Source organism: Ciconia boyciana, chromosome 7, assembly GCF_034638445.1.
Source record: "Ciconia boyciana chromosome 7, ASM3463844v1, whole genome shotgun sequence".
In the NCBI taxonomy this organism is placed as follows: Eukaryota; Metazoa; Chordata; class Aves; order Ciconiiformes; family Ciconiidae; genus Ciconia; species Ciconia boyciana.
This window is the reverse complement of record NC_132940.1, coordinates 11,082,089-11,101,400: the sequence shown is the minus strand read 5'-3', so window position 1 is coordinate 11,101,400 and position 19,312 is coordinate 11,082,089. Positions and strand designations below refer to the sequence as shown.

At 41.1% G+C, this 19,312-nt stretch overlaps 1 protein-coding gene across 1 annotated transcript in view; it reads right to left on the bottom strand.

The window, feature by feature from the left end:
- PIK3R3 (phosphoinositide-3-kinase regulatory subunit 3) overlaps nucleotides 1–19,312 on the bottom strand; it is a 36,083-nt gene that overhangs the window by 9,633 nt on the left and 7,138 nt on the right. The window contains exons 2-7 of the mRNA XM_072866627.1: nucleotides 7,958–8,069; nucleotides 5,501–5,599; nucleotides 3,858–4,038; nucleotides 2,908–3,033; nucleotides 1,989–2,131; nucleotides 649–825 (exon numbers count right to left, since the gene is read on the bottom strand). Coding sequence (XP_072722728.1) covers nucleotides 649–825; nucleotides 1,989–2,131; nucleotides 2,908–3,033; nucleotides 3,858–4,038; nucleotides 5,501–5,599; nucleotides 7,958–8,069 — 838 coding nt within the window. The remainder of the gene's footprint in view (nucleotides 1–648; nucleotides 826–1,988; nucleotides 2,132–2,907; nucleotides 3,034–3,857; nucleotides 4,039–5,500; nucleotides 5,600–7,957; nucleotides 8,070–19,312) is intronic.

Genomic DNA, 19,312 nt, shown 5'->3' with positions numbered 1-19,312 from the left:
ACAGCAAAGAGAAGCCATGAAGCAATCTCTTAAATGGAAAAAGAAGAGGTTATAGCTGAGGAAGAGGTACTGCCTCTGCACAGTGCAGGCCAGAAAGGGAGCTAAATACAAATTGTGGCAGTTGCCTGTGTCTCTTGGGAAAACAAAATGGGTATTGCCACTGGCTTCTTCTAACCTCCTAACGTCACCTTCTGAGACAGTGTGTTTCCCTCTGTCTTCTGCCGGAATCCTAGTGCACTGCGTCCAGCCCAAGGACATTAGGAACTGGATAACAGGGGTGTCAGTGAAATCAAGGGTGCATACAAGCAATATCTGCCACACCTAGCACAAAAAGTACTAACCTCTATTGTATTAGCAGGCGCAGGCTTTGCTTATGACTCATTTATCTTAAATGTTTTATTTACAGGAGTTGCAGATTGTGCACCTAGTTATGGCAGGCTCTTTTAAGTCTGACAACAGCATAATAAAGGAATGAAGTCATGAAGAGGCCAACCAATTACTCAGACATCCCATGCCAGAATGTAGTACCTCAGCACTCACAGAACTTTGGTTATGAAAAGAAATTAAATTCCCATTATCCTGATAGAAACAGTCATTAATCAGGTTCATCAGAGACACTATTCTGAGGTACAGGTCAGATTTACTTACACAAGATACTGATCTCTGATTTTGCGGAGCTGAATTAGGTCAGGCTTGATACTATTCATTTTCTTATCAGTCTCCCTGTTGTCCAGAGCTTGTTTCTTCAAGTCTTGTTCCAGGCGCATTTTACTATCATGGATCTCACCCAGGCGTGATTTTAATTTTTCATAGTTCATCATTATCCTGCAAACAAGTGTAATATTTGAGAGGTGAGATCAAACCAGTCTAGAAGGACTGAACCTTACTGGTAGCACTTATATAACAGGATCACAAAAATTACTGTAACAGCAGCTCCTTCCTTTGACTGCCTCATCTTAACATAAAAATTACTGTAAGAGTGCCAGAAAAGACCTCTTGCCAGAAGGCCTACCAGCCTTTTGCATAGTTTGAACCTTCAGTTTACCTTAACATATTTCCTTCTGGCAGAGATGCAGGAACAAATTATCTCTAGGAGGGTAAGCTAGAACAGATTCCTCCCTCACTGTCAGATTAACTTTTTGGTATATCAATTATGCAATCCCACCATAGGTATCAGTACTAGCAAGATTTCAAATGCAGACTTCAATTACTGATCAAGAGCTACCAGGAAGTAACACTGCCTGTCTCTTCATTCAAGATTAGTTTGCAGGTCTGGTACAATTCAGGAAAATAACATATTTCCCCTGTTAATTGATTTTTAGGCAAAATGAAGCACTGCAATCACATAGGAAGATTGTTACAGGTAACTGTTTTCAGTCTAAAAATCTCCTTGAGGTTATCCTACCATGATTCATAAAGCACTGTGCCAAGTCAGGCATTATACCTGGCATTTCTTCAAAGGCCCAGATCCAGCTTTTTCTGCTAGTATCTTCATGGAAGGGCAATTTCAAGTGAGGCCCTTACTGAATTTCTGTTAGATGACCACTATCCACTACCAAGGAGTAGCAATTAAATACTCATCTTCTTTGAAAGTGACTAAAACTGACTATGGACTGTGAGATTTACCAGAGCTATGCTGATTTTGCTGTCTGTAAGTAAATATTTTTCTGAATTATATTCTGAGCAAATCCAAATAGACATGGGATAAGCAAATGCAGCTATTATTTCCTGATCCTCACCACAGTATCTTGATTTACTGAAGCTGAGAGAGAATAATCCAGAGATCTCCCACCTCTTCTGTCTACAATGCAATTCCCTGACAGAAGAGGGCTTTACTGAAAGTTCAGACACCTTGGGGGAAGGTCTCAGAGTAAATACTGAGTTTACAAAGTGTTTTATATGATGTAATATTATATAAAAGAATTTTATGGGAGTGTCAATGTGGACACCAGTTCTTCCTTGTAAGCAAACACAACTTGAGAGCCTACCGTTCAATTTCTTTGTCATTCCCCTCCCTGCGAAATCGCTCAATGTATTCTTTGCTGTATCGCTCTTGTGAGTGGCACTGTTCCTCAAATATCTTAATAGTTTCATTAAATGCTTCAATTGCGGTCCTCTTCATCTGAATTTCCTATGTGAGGAAAGAGTCCTTCATCATTTGTTCATGATACAGATGACAATGCAAGACTCAATTATGTTCCCTAAATTGACTGAGAAGATGAACTTTTCTCCCCCCCCAAGTCGAAATGTGATTAATCAGTTTTAAATTTAGTCAAATGTCCAAGTAGAGTCAGGGAAGTACAGGGAAGACTTACTCCCTGTAAGTTTATCCTCCTCCCCCACATGATGCTCTCTATTAGGCTGCAAACCCCTCAAATATTTTAGTCATATTTTCCATCTTAGTTTGCAGGAAGACTGCCAGCAAACCTCCTCCCCATATATGAACTATCTAATTTTACAAGAAGCAGTCCAAATACTGTATTCACACTTCCTTAATGCATAATATCTGGTATCTGATTTGAACATGACTTCATAAAAAACCTGGACAAACCCCTCTACAATTCTCACTGCAGCATACAGCAGCTGGAAATACTCAGCAGCCAAGGAAGATGTCTGCAGTGCAAAGCTTGTAGGTGATGGCCTTCTCCACCACTGTCTTATACTAGGAAGCTCAGCTCCTCTTTCTTCCTTGCCCTACACCGTACCTCTAGGACTATCAGCAACAAGTAATATGCACTGTTTCCATCAACTTTGAAACCACTTTGCTCTATTCCACAAATTACCAAGTTTTTTCCTTGTACTTTCTGACCTTGGACTACCTTTATTAGCTGTAACAGGTTAAAATAATTGTCTTTACTTTTTAAACAACAAGAAACAGACTCTACAGATAGCTAAAGTAGAACCAACCTGTGATGTTCGGGTATATTCTTCATACAATTTGTCGTACTCTTTACTCTTTTCCTGATACTGAGCATGGTATTCTTGAAGCTTTTTACCTACTGCATCTATATTATCTTCTTTCACCAACTGATCCTGTACATACAAAAAGCTATTAAGTCTTCAGGCAAAGCAGCTTTTCTTTAAGAGTATTCCTTTGTCCACTTGTGCACATTCACATTTTACAGCTATTAGCATCATTTTTATAATCAGGTTTCTACAGAACGCAAACACCGTATCTAAATGCCCTTCCTCCATGCAATAAGTTCCACAGTTTACAGACACTAGGAACTGCAACTATGGGACACCAAGAACTATGCCAAAATACTAAGCTTCCAAAACCACACTACAGTTTAGGTCTAGGATTCCTATGCCCTACTGGACAAAGGAGGAATTGAATTGTTTGGAATCTGAAGTTAAAGATCAGAGTATTTTTCTTCCAAAAAGCTCTGCAGTTCTTTTTCCTTAATGCAAGACAAAGTCTCGGGCTACTGGATAAAAAAAAACTTTAAAAAATGTTCTTGAAAAATTTAGATGGCTATGCACAGAGCAAGCAGCTGCATGGGTCAGCGTTGCCCTTGAAGCACATATGTCTAGAACAGTGCACTGTGGGTCCACAAGGGTCCACGGGGAATAAGAATGGCTTCTCAGGCTCTCTGCTGCATGTCAGGGTTTCACTTCTCTATTGGACTGCTCAGATGGAGACTGGAAACTTGATAAAATGAAGAAGCTTAAATGGCTAGACAATTTGGAAGACCCATTATTATAAGCAAAGTGAGGTCAAATGTGAAAACTCAACTTTTTTTCAGTTTTCAAAAAAAAAAATCAGGCTTCACATAGAGAAAACAAAATCATATACACATTTGCAATTTTTTTTCTTGTCTGCACTAATAGCTATTGGGGTCCAACGAAGATCTTACCTGCTGGTACCGGGACACTGGATACATCAACTTCACGTCAAGCTTCGGGTTATACTGTGCAAGAGACTCGTTGCGGTAGTGGTTAATCAGTTCCACAACTGAATTAAACGTCAGTGGATCGGAAAAGCCGTATTTTCCATCCCGATGATAGATCTTTATCAGTTTATTGTTGCCACCCTTCCTGTAAAGTGGCACAGTGATTTAGAGGTTTTACTCTGTACCTTCTATCCCTCTTCAACACTAAGGCTGCTAACAAAGACACCAGTGAAATTCCTGGGCAAGTGGCTTTGACACTATACACCTTCATAGTGGTTCTTTACATACTAGCAGATATCGGTAGTTTAAGAGTCCATACACACAGAATTATCAGCAGATATTATTTGAACAGGAGCAAAGCCCAAAGTAAATCTCTTCCTATGTGTTCATTCTGGAGCCAGCTTCTGGTGTTTAAGACCTAGCTTTGCCAGAAGTTTTGCAAGGGAAAAGGAAGATGCTGAAGGCTGAATAAAGGAGCCATATGAAAACCCAAACCCACAATTTCCTGCTATTTGGGGTCACTAATAGTATACAACTGAGTATACATTTATACAGCGATTAACAAGTCTTTTGAGTTATGGATGCTAATACAGGATATACAAACCTAAACAAAATCCTTTGAGGATTACAAGATGGTTGTAAGTTTAGGACTTTACATTATCCAGATTTATACATTCTAGGAGTTTCCACAAATACAGTGCTTATTTCTTCCTTTTTTCATCAACAGACTGTTTAGACAATATCCTGTCCTTCCTGCACTCTCAATTTTGGTTCCTAAGGACATCTGCATTCAGCAAAATAACCAAATCATGCCAAACCTTAGCGCACAAGCAGTGAACTTCAAGGCAGAAGTCAAAGCAGAATTTAAACTACACCCTTGGGGTCAAACCTGCCATTAAGACAAGGTAATTTCACAGCAAGATCAAATATCTACCATATCATAGTAACTCCCGAAGGTGTGCTACAGAGGCAGTGGCTTATGCGCCTTGCCTGTTTGCCTCTAACAACCAATCTTGGGAGCCTGGCAGAGGCAAGCGGCTGGACAGGCTGGGCAAGGCACCAGCAGCTAGTCACATGAGGTCTACTGCCTAACTGCAGTAGACAGGGCTGGGGCAGCTCTGGGAAGTCTGCCATTTGCAGACAATTTTAATGAAGAAAGGAACATGGCTCCAATTCAATATTTCCTAAACTCTAGATCAGAAAGCACAAGATACTCTTTTTACAAAGACACTGCGTTCAATTCTCCAGAGCTGCACACTTACAAGATATTCAACACACTCCCATTAATCAAAGCCCTAGTTTATAAATACCTTTTACCTTAGCAGTTCTGAAACTATGAAGCACTACTGAGTGGCTCTCCTCCCTGAGTCCCATCTAATCTACACAGAGATGCTTAGAGTAGTGTTTAGTGAGGGACAGGACTCAATGCATAGAACAGAACCGACTATCAGTCCTGGCTATTTATTTGCTCATTCTGTGATCTGCAGTACCTTTGGGAACATCTCTCTACTTGAGCCACGTCAGCTTTACACAGCCACTGCTGTCACTAGTATAGCAACTAGCTACTCAGGGTTTTGCTATGTGGACTACAACTGCTCAATGCTTACCGTAATGTCAGAGTGTAGTCTCCCTGCATCTTGGTTGATGCATCGCGCACCAGGAACGTTCCATCTGGCATGTCTCGTAATTTGTCATTTACTTCTTCCCTGGAGAATGGAAAGGAAACCAAAATTAGAAGCGTTAAGGACATGATCATCTTTGCCACAGATATCAATATTGGAGCCAGTAACACCAGCATGCGTAAGGAGTTCAATCCTCAAAATACCAGGCAATCTTCTTTCACACTCAGGCTCTCCAGTCTTTTAGGCCATCTAAAGCAAGTCCAAACTTGTGTAGTTATACTGAAAAATAGCAGCTGCAGGCAACTGCCACTTACGAAGAAGACTCTGTTTAAGCAACAGTAGCGGCTGTGTCTCAGAGTTCACAGCCTTTCCCTGTAATCTGCTCAGGTTTTAAAGTCCACACTGGAAACAGGTGCCCTTTGAGAAGCCAGTCCTGACCTCTTAAGAAATGGTCTTTAGCATCATAGCTCAAAGGTGTCTAGACTTTAGCACAGTTTTAGTCTCAAGAGACTCATTATTGGCTTAACTCTGATCTTATTTACAGCAGTTTTAAACCACTACAATCTTGCTAGCTTCAGTGCAACTTTTTCTTATTTACAACTGAAGAAAAAGGATACTAAGTCCAGAGCTTTAAGCTAAATCAAGAAATCTTCTGGTGAAAGTGAGTACCTGTAAGCATTAAAAAAAATTATTTTAGCTGAAGAGTTAAGTGTCTTGCCAGGTTTGACCATTTCACCCGGATTACATATCTCACTTTATAACAGCTCCCTCACAGGTTCTTAGAAGCACTAAGCACTTTTTAATACAATCATTTGGAAACTAAAGTTTATCAGGTAGCCTCAACATTATCTAAGTGAGGTAGGAAGCCTACTTGAATCTTACAAAGAAAATCAACAGCAGCTTTTTTGTTCAAATACTAAGGAACAAAAGTATTCTTACAAAATAGCCTTAGTTTTGATTTAGCTACCTGAAAACCATTCTGTTAGTAAAACTGACTCCTATGAAGTATCACATGCGTATCTGCTTACTCCTCTCAGAACATTTTACAGATTGGACCCAGTTAACTCAAATGGCCTTCTCCTTTTTGAATGGATAGGTATGATCTAAGGGCCTGGCCTTATGCCTGCAAGTTGCACCCTGGAGCTCATGACAAAATTTTCAGCACAACTTCTTGACTGAAGAACATGGCTCCTGCCCTGACAGCCTGATGCAGTCTGTACCTGCTGGCTGTCAAATTCGGGTCATAAACAGTTCCATCTTTACATGCGTATCACATTTTAATCTAATAAAGCCACTTCAATGTGATTTGTACTGTGTTAGCTCCAGTCATCACGTGCACTGTTAATTGAGGAACAAATCCACAGTCAATAAACTCATGCCAATATCGAGCAGTTTTAAACAAACCCTGCCCTAGTGGGTTTTGTGATCAGGTTTTGCCACTCTGCTTCGATTTAGAATTAACAGAAAAATATCACTGCCAAGGCCCTTCAAAAGCAAGATCTATGTGGGTTTGCTTTATAAAGATAAGGGTGGTACAATAAAGATATGAAAACTTTATTTCCCTTCTCAGAACTTCAGTGAACTACTGTGGCAAACACGCTCTTCTTGCCTCTATCTGACAGTGTTTCAAAGTATCATGTGCACAAGTTTGAGCAATTCCTGATCACACTCCCAGCATGCTCATGTTTCCCCTTACAGTTCCAAATTCTAGCCTCTTCAGAAGCGCCTTAAGAGGGAAAGAGAGGACTGGACACTTCAGCTCTTTTATGCAATTAAGTATATAAAAACTGGCACTTCATTTTCTGAACCCAACCCAAGTCATCTGTTTTCTCAAGTGCAGAGAAAAGGGCTTCCTTAAGAGGTAAAACTTAATTTATTTGGTACGTGTCTGTATCATTTTCTCAGTATAGCTCATGATGGTTAGCATTTGTAAGAGCTATTTTTATACCACCATGTAATAGAAATTAATACAGATGCAATTTTAACCAAATGTTAAAGAAACCAAAAATAAGAATGCAACTCCTTTTATTGTCAGCAAGCCTCCTACTGAAAGTTTGCTGAACTGCATGCATTCCAGCACTGTATGCTTACAAAACCTTATTAGCTAGCACATTCAGAAGCATTTTTCTTTTGAACAAAAATAATCTCCTCTTTTTTGAAGACTTTGTGTATCTGGAGAAATTTAGAAACCCAAAATAACTGTCACCAAGACTGGCAATATCTGCACCAGAACAACTTAACACTTAAACACAAGTCCTGAATCCAGTCGAATACTTTCATTTAGGTGCTTTGCCAAGTATAGTCCTGAAGCGTTTCCCTCCTGTAAAATGCTGCCTGAAATAGAATTCAAGAGAAAAAGAACATGCCTAACAGGTTTATTCTATTTTTAATAACATATATATTAATATATTTTAATTAATATATTTTAGTAATATCGCTTACCTTGAGATGTCCCCCCAGTACCACTCTGCTTCCTGCAGAGAGAAACTGGAATTGTCCTTTATTCCATTCGTATTGACTGGAGTCATTGGTTTGGGGGGCTTTGGAGGAAGAGCTGGAAATGAAGAACAGATTAAAGAAAGGTAAACAGGGGAAAACAATCACTAAACTGTTAATGAAATATGACAGTGAAAAAGCAAGAGAAAATGTGCATCTTGAACTTGCATTTCAAGCTCTCTCAAAGTAGATGGAATTTGTAATTTTTAAAGAATTTTTAAGTCAACAGATGCACTGTGATCCCAGATTTCCTAGTACTCAAACCAAACACGTGCTTGAGGGAGGGCAAAGGGAAAGAGTATGAGGAAACATGAATTTTTGTTAAAAGGAAGACTGGCTCAGGCATGACTACAAGGGCATTCACTGCCTAAACCTCCAAACAAGTTACAAAGGTGTATTGTGTGTGAAAGCCACAGCCTGGAGAGCACTGTGCACCATTATGGAAAAACTCCAGCTGCTCAGGCATCACCGGTCCTTCTGGCAACCCATAAGAGCAAACGGATAGGCTCTTCTTCAGAGGGAAAAACACTGCTAGTGAGAGAAGTGGTGGCTGGGCAGCAGTATATCCATCACAGATCCAAGGTTCATGTTTCATACTAGATTTACTGTTTAGGCTCCTTTAGGAACACAAGTTATGACTCTTTGAATACTACAGGACATGAGGTGATAAAGGAAGGGGAAAGGGGACATTAGGTCATTACTAGAATGCCTGCACCACTTTACATAGCTGAAATGTTTGCCACAGGAAAGGGGATGCTACAAATCCCCCAGAGACAGGCAGAACTGCACATCTGTAGGCCTAGTGCATACCTGCCCAGAATTCCCATTCTGAATTCAAGGAAAACAGGCTTTTACTTCTGTTCTCAAAACAGGTTACACAATGTAAGGGCATACAACCCAGTGAAGCTCTTTATTTGGTCAGTTTTTGCTCAAACAACTTTATCACGGTCTTGAATGTAAGCCCTCTATCAGGAGTAATTCAGCAGCCACAGGCATGTTCATGTATTGGTAGAGGCTTGTTTGTCAGCAGAAATGCATTACACTATTTTCTTCGAGAAAGATGTCTTGAGTGCTCTCCCCTGCTTTGCAGAGGCTGAACACTTCATCAAGAACACTACCACTGAAACTGACATTTTTCAGGCATTTCATGAGACAGAGTGTTTTAGAGAGGCAGGTAACATTTGAATTCAGAGTAAGAAAGCAGCTACGCACATTGATTTGCTACTAGCACATTTTTAAGTCAGACCCTGAACATCTGTGCTCCCAGCCCTATGCCCTAGCCATCAGATTACACAAGCATCAGCGAGCAGGCCTGACACACACTGACAACAGCCATCTTTCAGATGCGCACAATCCCGGTGTACAAGCAGAAATACAAATAAAGGGAGCAGAAAGAAGATTTTGATCTCTAGCTCCAGCACGGAATGGCTTAACACAGAGAGGTGTGCTACCGGGCACCATCCATCTGCTCACCTCCGAGCCACACCTCCCACATTAAAGAAGAGAAAACAGTGTTCCAACTGCAGTTCCAAATACCATTTCATGTTGAATGTCCGACACAGTAACTTCACTGTTCTCAGACAAACCAGTAGATACTTTAATCGAGCCAATCTAAACTAAATCTGAACCTTGACCCAGACGTTTGCACCCTGGGGTTGCTGACCAAACACCTGATTCAGATAGCAGCATTCATTCTGCGGGACTGAGCATTAAACCATAGCATACAGGTTCTTTTTATGGGGTGAGCTAGGAACTTTCAGGTGTGCACATATCTAGTGAGGCAATAACAGGTCTTGTTATACAAGGAAGGTGAAAACCTTTGAATTCAGTGAAGTAGCTTCCTGGTTAGGAGGCTTCAGTTACTCCTAGCTCAACTATTACAGTTGTTTGTATAGCTCCTAAGTATTTGTACAAAGCACCATTGAGAGTAAGACACAGTTCTAACCCTACTTTGCTTGAAGCTCCCAGCCCCATTCTACTTTGCAGGGTCAGAGGAGCATATATCCAGGCTAAGCCTGTAGAATCTATTGTATTTACCGTGCCCTATGCTGTTCCATCTCCCCCATTCAAAGTTCCTGGAATAAAGAAGTGTCTTCGGGTCCTCCCTCCTCCCCTCCCTCACATCTGGGCTGTGGTACCCTATGCACTCTAAGCAAGCAACAGGACAGACGCAGTGGTTCTGAGTCTCATCAGCGCCTGCACATGGCAGTAAATCCAAGTTCAGAAAACCTCTAGATGTTCTGATCTACTCCAGAATTTTTTGTGGATTCTGAGTCATCAACAAGTGTGTGAAGATTCATGTAAAAAACACACAACAGCATGGAGAACTCTTAGAAAACTATACCAGCACCAGCAACTATTTCACTGGGTCTTACAAGTTAAAGCTTGGACATACCAACAACTTCAAGGTATTTTACAGTGTAAAAGCCTGTTTTACACTGGTAATAGGGGCTTTCCAGAAGAGGCTTTCAAGCATTCTCTAGAGTACTTGAATACTTCTCTAGCCCTCCTTGTCAGATTAAGTCTTGCTCCTTTATATACTGCGGAATTATTTAGCAGCTTTGTTAGGGTTCACTCCAAAGCACAGGGCACAGAAAAGCAAACTAACAAAGACCGGAAAAGTAAGGAACAGGAGTTTGGCATATGGACACAGAGCACTAGACATTACACCAAATGTCCTTCGTACAGGTGGGCTTTTTTCCTTCTTTCCCTTAATAGGTAGGTATCAGTTCTCACTATCAGGGGATTGTCTGCAGAGCTTCATTCTGCATGAGAAAATTGGAGGGAAATTCTTCCAGGGAGAAGAATAAGGTTTGGACCAGTTCCTGTAAAACCTGACTCATGGAAGCCAGTCCTTTTCACAACAGACTTTTGAAAAATGCTTTTTAATAGCTTACACATTTTAAAAATACAAAAGTATTTGCAAGGGTGGATCCTGTTTCCAGAGAGCTATGGATCTAATTCTTTACTTTCAATACTTTGAGCTCTTTGACTCATAATAGATTTTCCCGTCTTGGATACAAAACCAGGCCCTTGCTATTGCTTTACCCAGTAGACTAACATGCCCATCCATTGCAGTGTTTCTTGGCTACCCTCTCAGCCTGATATGACTGTAGTCTGTACAAATGGAGAACTGAGCACGAAAGTTGTTTAAACCCCACAGCCCAGAACCTGTGATGACACGAGGGGAGCATTTTATAATAGCATGCCAAGTCTACTGTAACAGAACAGCATCCACCCTACTGCTGGTCTCGTAACCCAACGGGTTGCTAGAAGAGGCATCTTAAAATAGCTTTTACTAGTACCTAGACAGTGCTAGCCACCCTGCTAGGAGAAATCCTGTGATGTTTCTACGAGAAGCTACAGAGAGCCTTAAAGAGTCTACAGATTTTGATTTAAATTCAAAAAAATCCAGTTTTATATACTTTACTTGATGAACATTAGAGAGCTAAAACCCTACAGTAAAGTAAAATAAGGCTGGCTTGAAGTCAACAGAAATGCTTTCAAGAGCAGCCGTGTTTCTTTCCATGTCACTGGGTCCAATTCTGATCTAGCCAAAGGCACAATCTTACTTTATGTCAAAACAAGCTCCAATTAGAGTGAATGATCCTGATGGTTCCTTGCCTCCTTCCTCCTGGGAGAGCAAGAACATTGATCACAAGTGATTAACAGCACAATGGATCTATCTGTTCTAATAAAGGACTTGCTGCTAGCACCAGATACATAAGCGTCCTTCCCCTACCATGTCTCTCTAGGACAGCTTTACAGCACAGATCTTTCCAAAACCCAAAAGGCAACAGCTCAGCTGGACCCTTCCACTCCCACAAGTACATTCCCAAGATCAGGTTCAGCCCTCACTGACCGCCTGGCACGCAGCGATGAGAGCAGACTGGCTCTCCCTCACGTGCTAGTGGGCATCTCTGGTTTTTCTTTCTTTAGCAACTCTAGTCCCCTCTTTCTAGCTTCCCCAAGCAGCCTAGCTTGAGCTAAATCCCAATCCCAGATCAGTGTCACTTAGAAGGCGGGAAATAAAAAAGAGCTGGTGATGGAGCGGAGGCAGCGGCAGCCAATGCCAGCCGGGCCCGGGATCGGATGTTGCTGACGTCAGGGCCCGGAAGGCTGCCGTGCCGGCTCCAGCAGGTAGCTTCAGCTGAGCTGCTCTGCAGAGCTGCAGCGCAGGTCCTTAGAGAGAAAAGCCTATTGATTAGGCTTTGCCAAGGTAATTTTTCTGATCCTTTTTTGACGGAGTAGAATTGCTTTTTAAAAAGGCTACTCAAGATTTAACTGACATGATTCCCTGAAATTCAAACCACCTCCAACACCAAGACAACCAAGAAAGCTGGCAAGTGTCTGAAGTTTAGCACTGTTGTTTTTTTTTAAATTAAAGTCTCTTGTAGAAAATAGTAGGCTATACTAATCCCAAATTTAACTCCAGCAAAGTACACCGTGACTTCCATGAGATACGCACTTTTCCCAGTCAGGTTTTGACTAAAAAAATTCACAAGTTTACATGATCTAAGAGCCATTGAGTCCTATGCGTGAGGGTTTTCAATGACACTAATTCAGGAGGAGTGAAAAAAGAAGAACGCCTTGGGTCTCCAAGTGCTACGTCCCACACAGCATCCAGTCAAGCAGCTCGTTTCTTCTCTGGCTGCAATATTTGCGTACAAGATAAACCTGCCAGTTAATTAAACTCTAATTTGCAATTTTAAGGCAGATGCCACTTGTCTAAGAATGGCTCCATAACTTATTTCTTCCAGTATTTTCCAAGAGCTGCAGGCCAGATACTGCATTTAAACCTACTATGCTTTTAAGTATTAACTCTATCTTACGGTTACAAATAATCACAACTACCAAGTACTCTGATAAAGTAAATTTTAAGCCACTTGGCACTTCCATGAGCTTGTTTACTACCTTTCTTTCTGATGCTCTGAATCTACTCTCCCTCCACATTGTGACAAGCAGAAAACAGATCAGAGGATTTCTGAGATAGTTACGCGGCTTCAAAAAGGCCGATGTACAGTAGATACCCTACAAACTGTAATATAAAGCTCTAGAAAGTGTCATTACTATAGAAACATGCAACTAATCCATGGTTAGGCCAGCTAACATTAATGACATAGTCTTTAAGGACAGAAGGGTTTTCCCTTTGGAGGTATAGATGAAGACTTGGAATGAAAATGTAGGCTAGCTTTTTTAAAAATAAAAAATCTCCCCAATCTTTAACTGCTCTCTGTAGTCTTACTCAATTTCTCAAACACTTTTAAGGCAAAGCCTCAAAATCTTTCCCTCCCTCAATAGTCCTCTACTTGTCCCTGCTGCACGAGATCCCCTCAAGACACCTGAGAAAAAAGCATACACTGAACAAAGGTGCTTTTTGCACACCATTGCAATGAAATTGTGTACTACGTGTGCAAGCCATAGCAGTAAGGCACCATGCTTTTGCAGAGATTTTCCAGCTGACAAAGCGGAGGGTCATGGGCACCTGCTGACAGCAGTTCATTCCCCACCACTGGCAGGTAAGTTATCTTGGCAGCTCCACATCTCAGCTCGTCAGTTCTCTTGCCAAGACCCCTTTTGCAAAGTACTGAGCACCAATGCCCTTCGAAGCTGCCCTTCCTCAAAGGGCAGCTAACATGCACTGAGAACTCCTCAAGGGACGGAGAAGGAAGCTACTCGATCGCATTATTGCTGGCCACAGAACCTCAGGCATGCTCACATTTTCACTCTCCTCCCCCAAAACAGGCGAGATGCCAAAGCGTAAGACATATTCAAAGAATTGAAGTCTTTCAATATCTCATTACAGAAAACACCAGACACGTTGGCAGAAAGCCAGGCAGGCGTCCAATGAAAACACTCCCATTATAGCTTTGCTTGTGTTTCTATGAACTTTCATAAAAACCAACACCTTTAAGAAATATTTCAGTTTTGATTAATTGGCTTTTTTGATAAAGATCTGTTTTGTTTGAAAACTCCCCAGCTATCCAGTCCTCTCCCACACCTCCCAACCACTGTTTCACCTCCTACAGCCTGCCAGACTTCTGCTGCACTCTTGTTCTTCATGAGCATCCACAGCTACTGCACAGGTTAAAAGATTATCTGCTATGGCACATCTGCAGAACGGTGGACAACAATAGTGTGTGAAGAGGCTGGCTCAAATTCAGAATTCTTTTGGGCGTTTCACAAGCACCCCTCACTACTTTGCAAGGCTTGTTACTTCACGGGCTGAGACACAAGAAATGGAAGACGCTCGCTGCCAGATAAATGACACTGGGATCTTTGACTTCTGTATTGCAAAGTAACACAGTATCTCCTCTTCATTCCAGCCTTTGCATTAAGTTGCAAAGCCAAAAAAACCTCAACTTCCCAATTATTTTCACTGCTCAATGAAAACCGGTTTTCCTTTCAACCCAGACCATAGTGTAACAGCTGCAAAGCTACAGCAGTGTCAGAGGTTCCATGATCAACAGGGTTGAGATGACTGTCCCAGAGTTAACAGGAGGAGGATAAAAAGGATAAGCCCTCTTTTACCTACCAAGCATAATTAGCACACTATTAATAAGCTGGATACATTTTAGAACTTTTGCCATGCTTCATCACTCAAAGATTGTCACTACCCAGCATCACATGCTCGGCTCACTTCAGGAAGGAACAGCTTTATCTCCTAGCCAGTAGGCCCACGCTTTTACCAACTCTTTGGATGAAAGTCCGCAACAGACATTTGGCTGTCCATGAGAATCTGAAATATTCGATAAGAACAACTGTACTTTGTAGTATCCAATGTCAGGTCTAGAAGACTACATGACAGAAGTAAATATAAAATGCAAGGAGCAAGTAGATTCTCCTTTTTGCTTATTAACTAAAGCAGTTCCTCAGCTGCCTTCACAGAAGAAATACCACAGCATATTTTCTACCTCTCCACAGGTAGAGTCTTCAAATGGCTATTAAAAAATACTCTTTGGTCAATACATGGAAATAGATTTTTGGATAAGAGTAAGGAAAGCACAAAATTTAGCATAAGCACAGAGCTACAGTGATTAAGAACAAAGAACTAGCTTTTCATTGTGGAAGATGGAGAATGAAGACAGGCCCAAGCAGTGATACACTATGGCTAAGAGACCTACCAAAGCCAAAAGAAAAAGCCATTCTAAATAAAAACAGCCCAGGGTTGTTTTCCCCAGATATTTTAAAGACTAACCATCCATCCAGGCATCAGGTACAAACCTCACAGGAGAGCCAATTCACAGAAATAATCGGTGCTACTGAGAAGTTTGCTACACAAGAGCCTACTTAAAAATAATAATACAGCTGTAAATCCACGTGACTCTTGCTGCTCTAAGCAGCATTTTATTTCAGCTTACCACTAGCTCACACCTTTCAGAGCAGTATGCAAAATTGTTCCTCATACAGTACCTGTCCTTGTGCTGTGTCAAACTATTTTCTAGTTACCAAATTAGACTATTTCAACACCGCCTAAATTGCCAGAGCGCCATCTAAATCAAGATCAAAAGGTGCATTTCAAATCAACACTCGAGAAGAAATCTGAAGGTAGAAAAGTATTCAGAGGAAAACTGCTGTACGTTGTGTCATGCATCATCTTTTCTAAGAACCCTGATCTTGAAGGAAGTTCCACTGAGGCAGAAGTCCCAACCCATGCAGTCCTACGCAGTGGCCTCACCAGAAGCTGAGATTCAGAGCAGGCATGGAGTAGCCTAGCCAGGCTCAGACTGCACAGCCATTGCTCGTGCTGAGATCTCAAGGCGTAACAAAACAAATTGATTCAATCTCCTCACTCAAGTACACTGTGATCTTCACAATATTTTAATGAAATCCATTTCACAGCAGCAGTTTGACTTCTTTCACTGTTCCAAAACTTATCAGTGAGGCTGTACTGTACCCTTTGAAAGGGGAAGGATCTTAAACATTCACCTCATTGATTCAAACTTCCTTGTATCCTTCGAGAGACAACTTTTGGAGACAGGAAACGAATCAGAGTAAAGATGCCACAAACACCGAAGACTTCTAATTTGACACTTGGGAGCAGCTCCTCGGAGGGCCAACAATCTAGATTCCTATAATGTCCCCAAGATGACTATACAGGGCAGTGCAGCATGAGTACAGACAGCCTGGGAAATTTAACTGCAATGTACAAATTCAGGTTGTAACAGACAACAGAACTTACATACACAATACTGCCAATGAACTTCTCATCCATCTCACCTCTAAAACATTTTCCTGGGGCAGGTGTTGGAGTGTAAGGCCTACTGCTCACACTCAAAGAAAAACACACCCGAACAGTGGGCTGTGTTCCCTCATTACAGCAATTTTTCTCTAGCTCCATTGCAGCAGCTCTGGTTTCAGGGGTTTTTGTTTGGGTTTTTTGAGGGGAGGGATGCAAGGAAGGAAAGAATTCCTCCAAAAGCAAAGATGATCATGTGCAGCATCAGATTTTACGGACTACAGAGGCTGAAATTTAGGATGAGGCTACAGAAGGTAAAAACCCTGAAAAAAATGGCTCCTGTGGATTCTGTGGATTTTTTTCTTTCATGGGGAAGAGGAGGAAAGTAACAGAGAGTAAGTAGTAGCTAACAGGAGGAAATAGGAGGTTTATGTTTGGAAGGAGAAAACTGATCTAATGTACAAGAGTCCCAAAGTGACACCAAACCAAAGCTCAAGTTATTCTGTAGTGAAAGAACAAACAAGATGAAGGGGATATGGATTTATGGGGTGTTTTTTTTTTATTTGTCCAAACCCACAAATTTTTGTGCTGAGAAACATGACGTTTTTCAAGCCTTTCCTAAATAACCATGCGTCAGCTTCAGGGATATCTGATTTTAGAAGAAGTAATATTCCTATGAACTACCATTAAAATAACATTTTTCCAATTCACAAACTGGCAGAGAGTCTGGGCGAATGTTGGAAACAGTCACAGGTTGAAGCAGTTGAAGTATTTAATCTCCTTTTTCAAAGAGCACTGGATGGAAGGTAGCCATCTCAAGTGTGCCACCACATGCAAAGCCAGAGAAGAACCTGGATCCTGTTCAGCCACAGGAATGCTCCAGAGCGCATTGTGCTTCGGCATCAGGATTCACCAGACAGTTGGTCAGTGTCCAGCAGGGCAGCTGGGGTCCTTTTTGGAAAGGGCTACAACAGGCACCACTTGCACTTTGCTTCTTTTGAACTGTATGAATTCTTATAAAACTCCCTGTATATAGCCACTTTTCTTCAAAAGAACTAGAAGAACTTAAGGTAGCAGAATACATTCACTGAAACATTGCAAAATCTTTGTCTATTGAGTGGAGGACACAGCAAAGATGAAGGACAATGAAAATATCTTCTAAAGAGGTAACATCCACTCACATTGTTTGGGGATGCAGCACCAGTTCATATGCTGTAGTTTAGATTATGTGGAGAGGCAAATTCTTGCTTACTTAGCTATTGTGCAGATTTTAACCTGTCAGAAGAAATGTGATAAAAAGCAAGAAAAAAAAAGAAAGTCTGACTCATTTCCATAGGGGCATTTAGTACACGAGCAGAGACTGTTCTTTAAGCATTACTCAGCAACCCACTTTATGAAAATGAGTCTCCAAAAATCCAGCTAGAACACATCTATTGCTTTGATGAGGCCAAAGTTTTACAGCAACCCGTTTCAACACAGTTAACAGTCTTTTTGACAATAATAAAGCCTAAGCTTTAAAACATACAGGGAATGCTGATAAAAGTATTCTTTATGCTGCTGTTTCCAGTGTTCTCTAGTTCTCTGCCCAAAAAGTGACTCACTAAACAACCAACAGAGATGATGTAAGGCACCCAACTGCTTTTAGTACTGGGTGCAGATGTGTATGACCAGCTATGCCTCTGTTTTCCTAAGCTGTAGAGCAAAGATAAGCCCGAATAGCTTCATTCTGGAATAAGCTATCACGCAGGCAATGGCAAAGACAGAAGTCAACTCTGCTGCTTGGGAAAACAATATTCCCCAAAGGAAACTCTGAGAAGTCTTCTCCTTTTAAGCAGGTGAGGCAGAAGGAAGCAACACAGTGATTAACTCCTGTCAGGTATAGGCATCATGCAATACACAAAATTGTTTGGAACAACAACTGCAGAAGCAACAGTTGCTGCAGGTTTTAACTTTAAACACATGGTGAAGAGTTTGGTTTCTTCTCAGAACGTTCTCCCATGTTTTAGTTTGCATAAACCTACAGCTTTACAGAACACAGAGCTGAACAACTCCCTTCTGCAAGCTTTCCCTCCCCAACTATTTCTACATCATCTGAAAGCCTACTGATAAACAAAAATGTCAGCCTTTTAAAGCAGGCTCTCCCATCTCAAGCCAAACATCATTTCACTTTATATTAATGATGCTATTTTTTGTGTTCATGTGTTTAATTGAAAGCTGATGAGTGATATTCTTTAACAGTTAGAGCCATCAAAATGAAAACCAAATGCAAGGAATGCAAAAGCAAGCCTGAAAATGCAATCAGAAATAAAAAGTGGTTGCAGCAGTCATTCAATGACAAGGCCAGTAGAGAAATCTAGGTGTAACAAGAACAGAATACAAGCATTTCACATCACTGTCCTCATTTGGAGCTGAGACTCCAAATCAAACTATTTTCCAGGATATGCAGAATACAAGTGACTGAGCCTTATTTATTCCCTGCTCTACCCCAAAACAGTCTGCACAAACTTCCCTTATGTAATAAGGAAACTCTCAACTCCCAACATCTGCTTTTTTGGAAACATGACTTTCAGCAAGACTTGAATTTGCAAAGACTACGGTCGCTGCTACAGTGCTGCTGTCTTGGTTACATGCACTAGTAGAAATACTTTTTTTTTTTTTTAAGATTTGTAAGAGAAGAACTTTTCTTTGATAAGCTTCTGGAGTCAGCTCAGATAAGCTGAAGGACAATACTGACAATGCTATTAAAATTTGCATCTGTTCTCCCACTGGAAAACTAGTCAGGCATGGACATGCAGTGTTCACCTACATCTGGCTACTGCATACCACAAACCCCATTTGAGAAGCCACATTCAGTTTCCACTATAACATTGATAATGATACAGCAGGACTGGTATCCGAGTAAACACTGCCCTTGAGAGTAGAACCCTATGTTTTCCAAATTACAATTATAGTATCTCTCCCCTAAAACAAGGGTTGTCAAATTATATATGAGAAGAAAATAGAAACTGTAATGAATAAATACACTTTTCCCTTGAATACTTGTCTCTCTCATACAATGGCAGTGCTGCTTTTGCAAGGTAGACTAAACTGAGCAGCCTATAGATTATTGCTGCACACACACA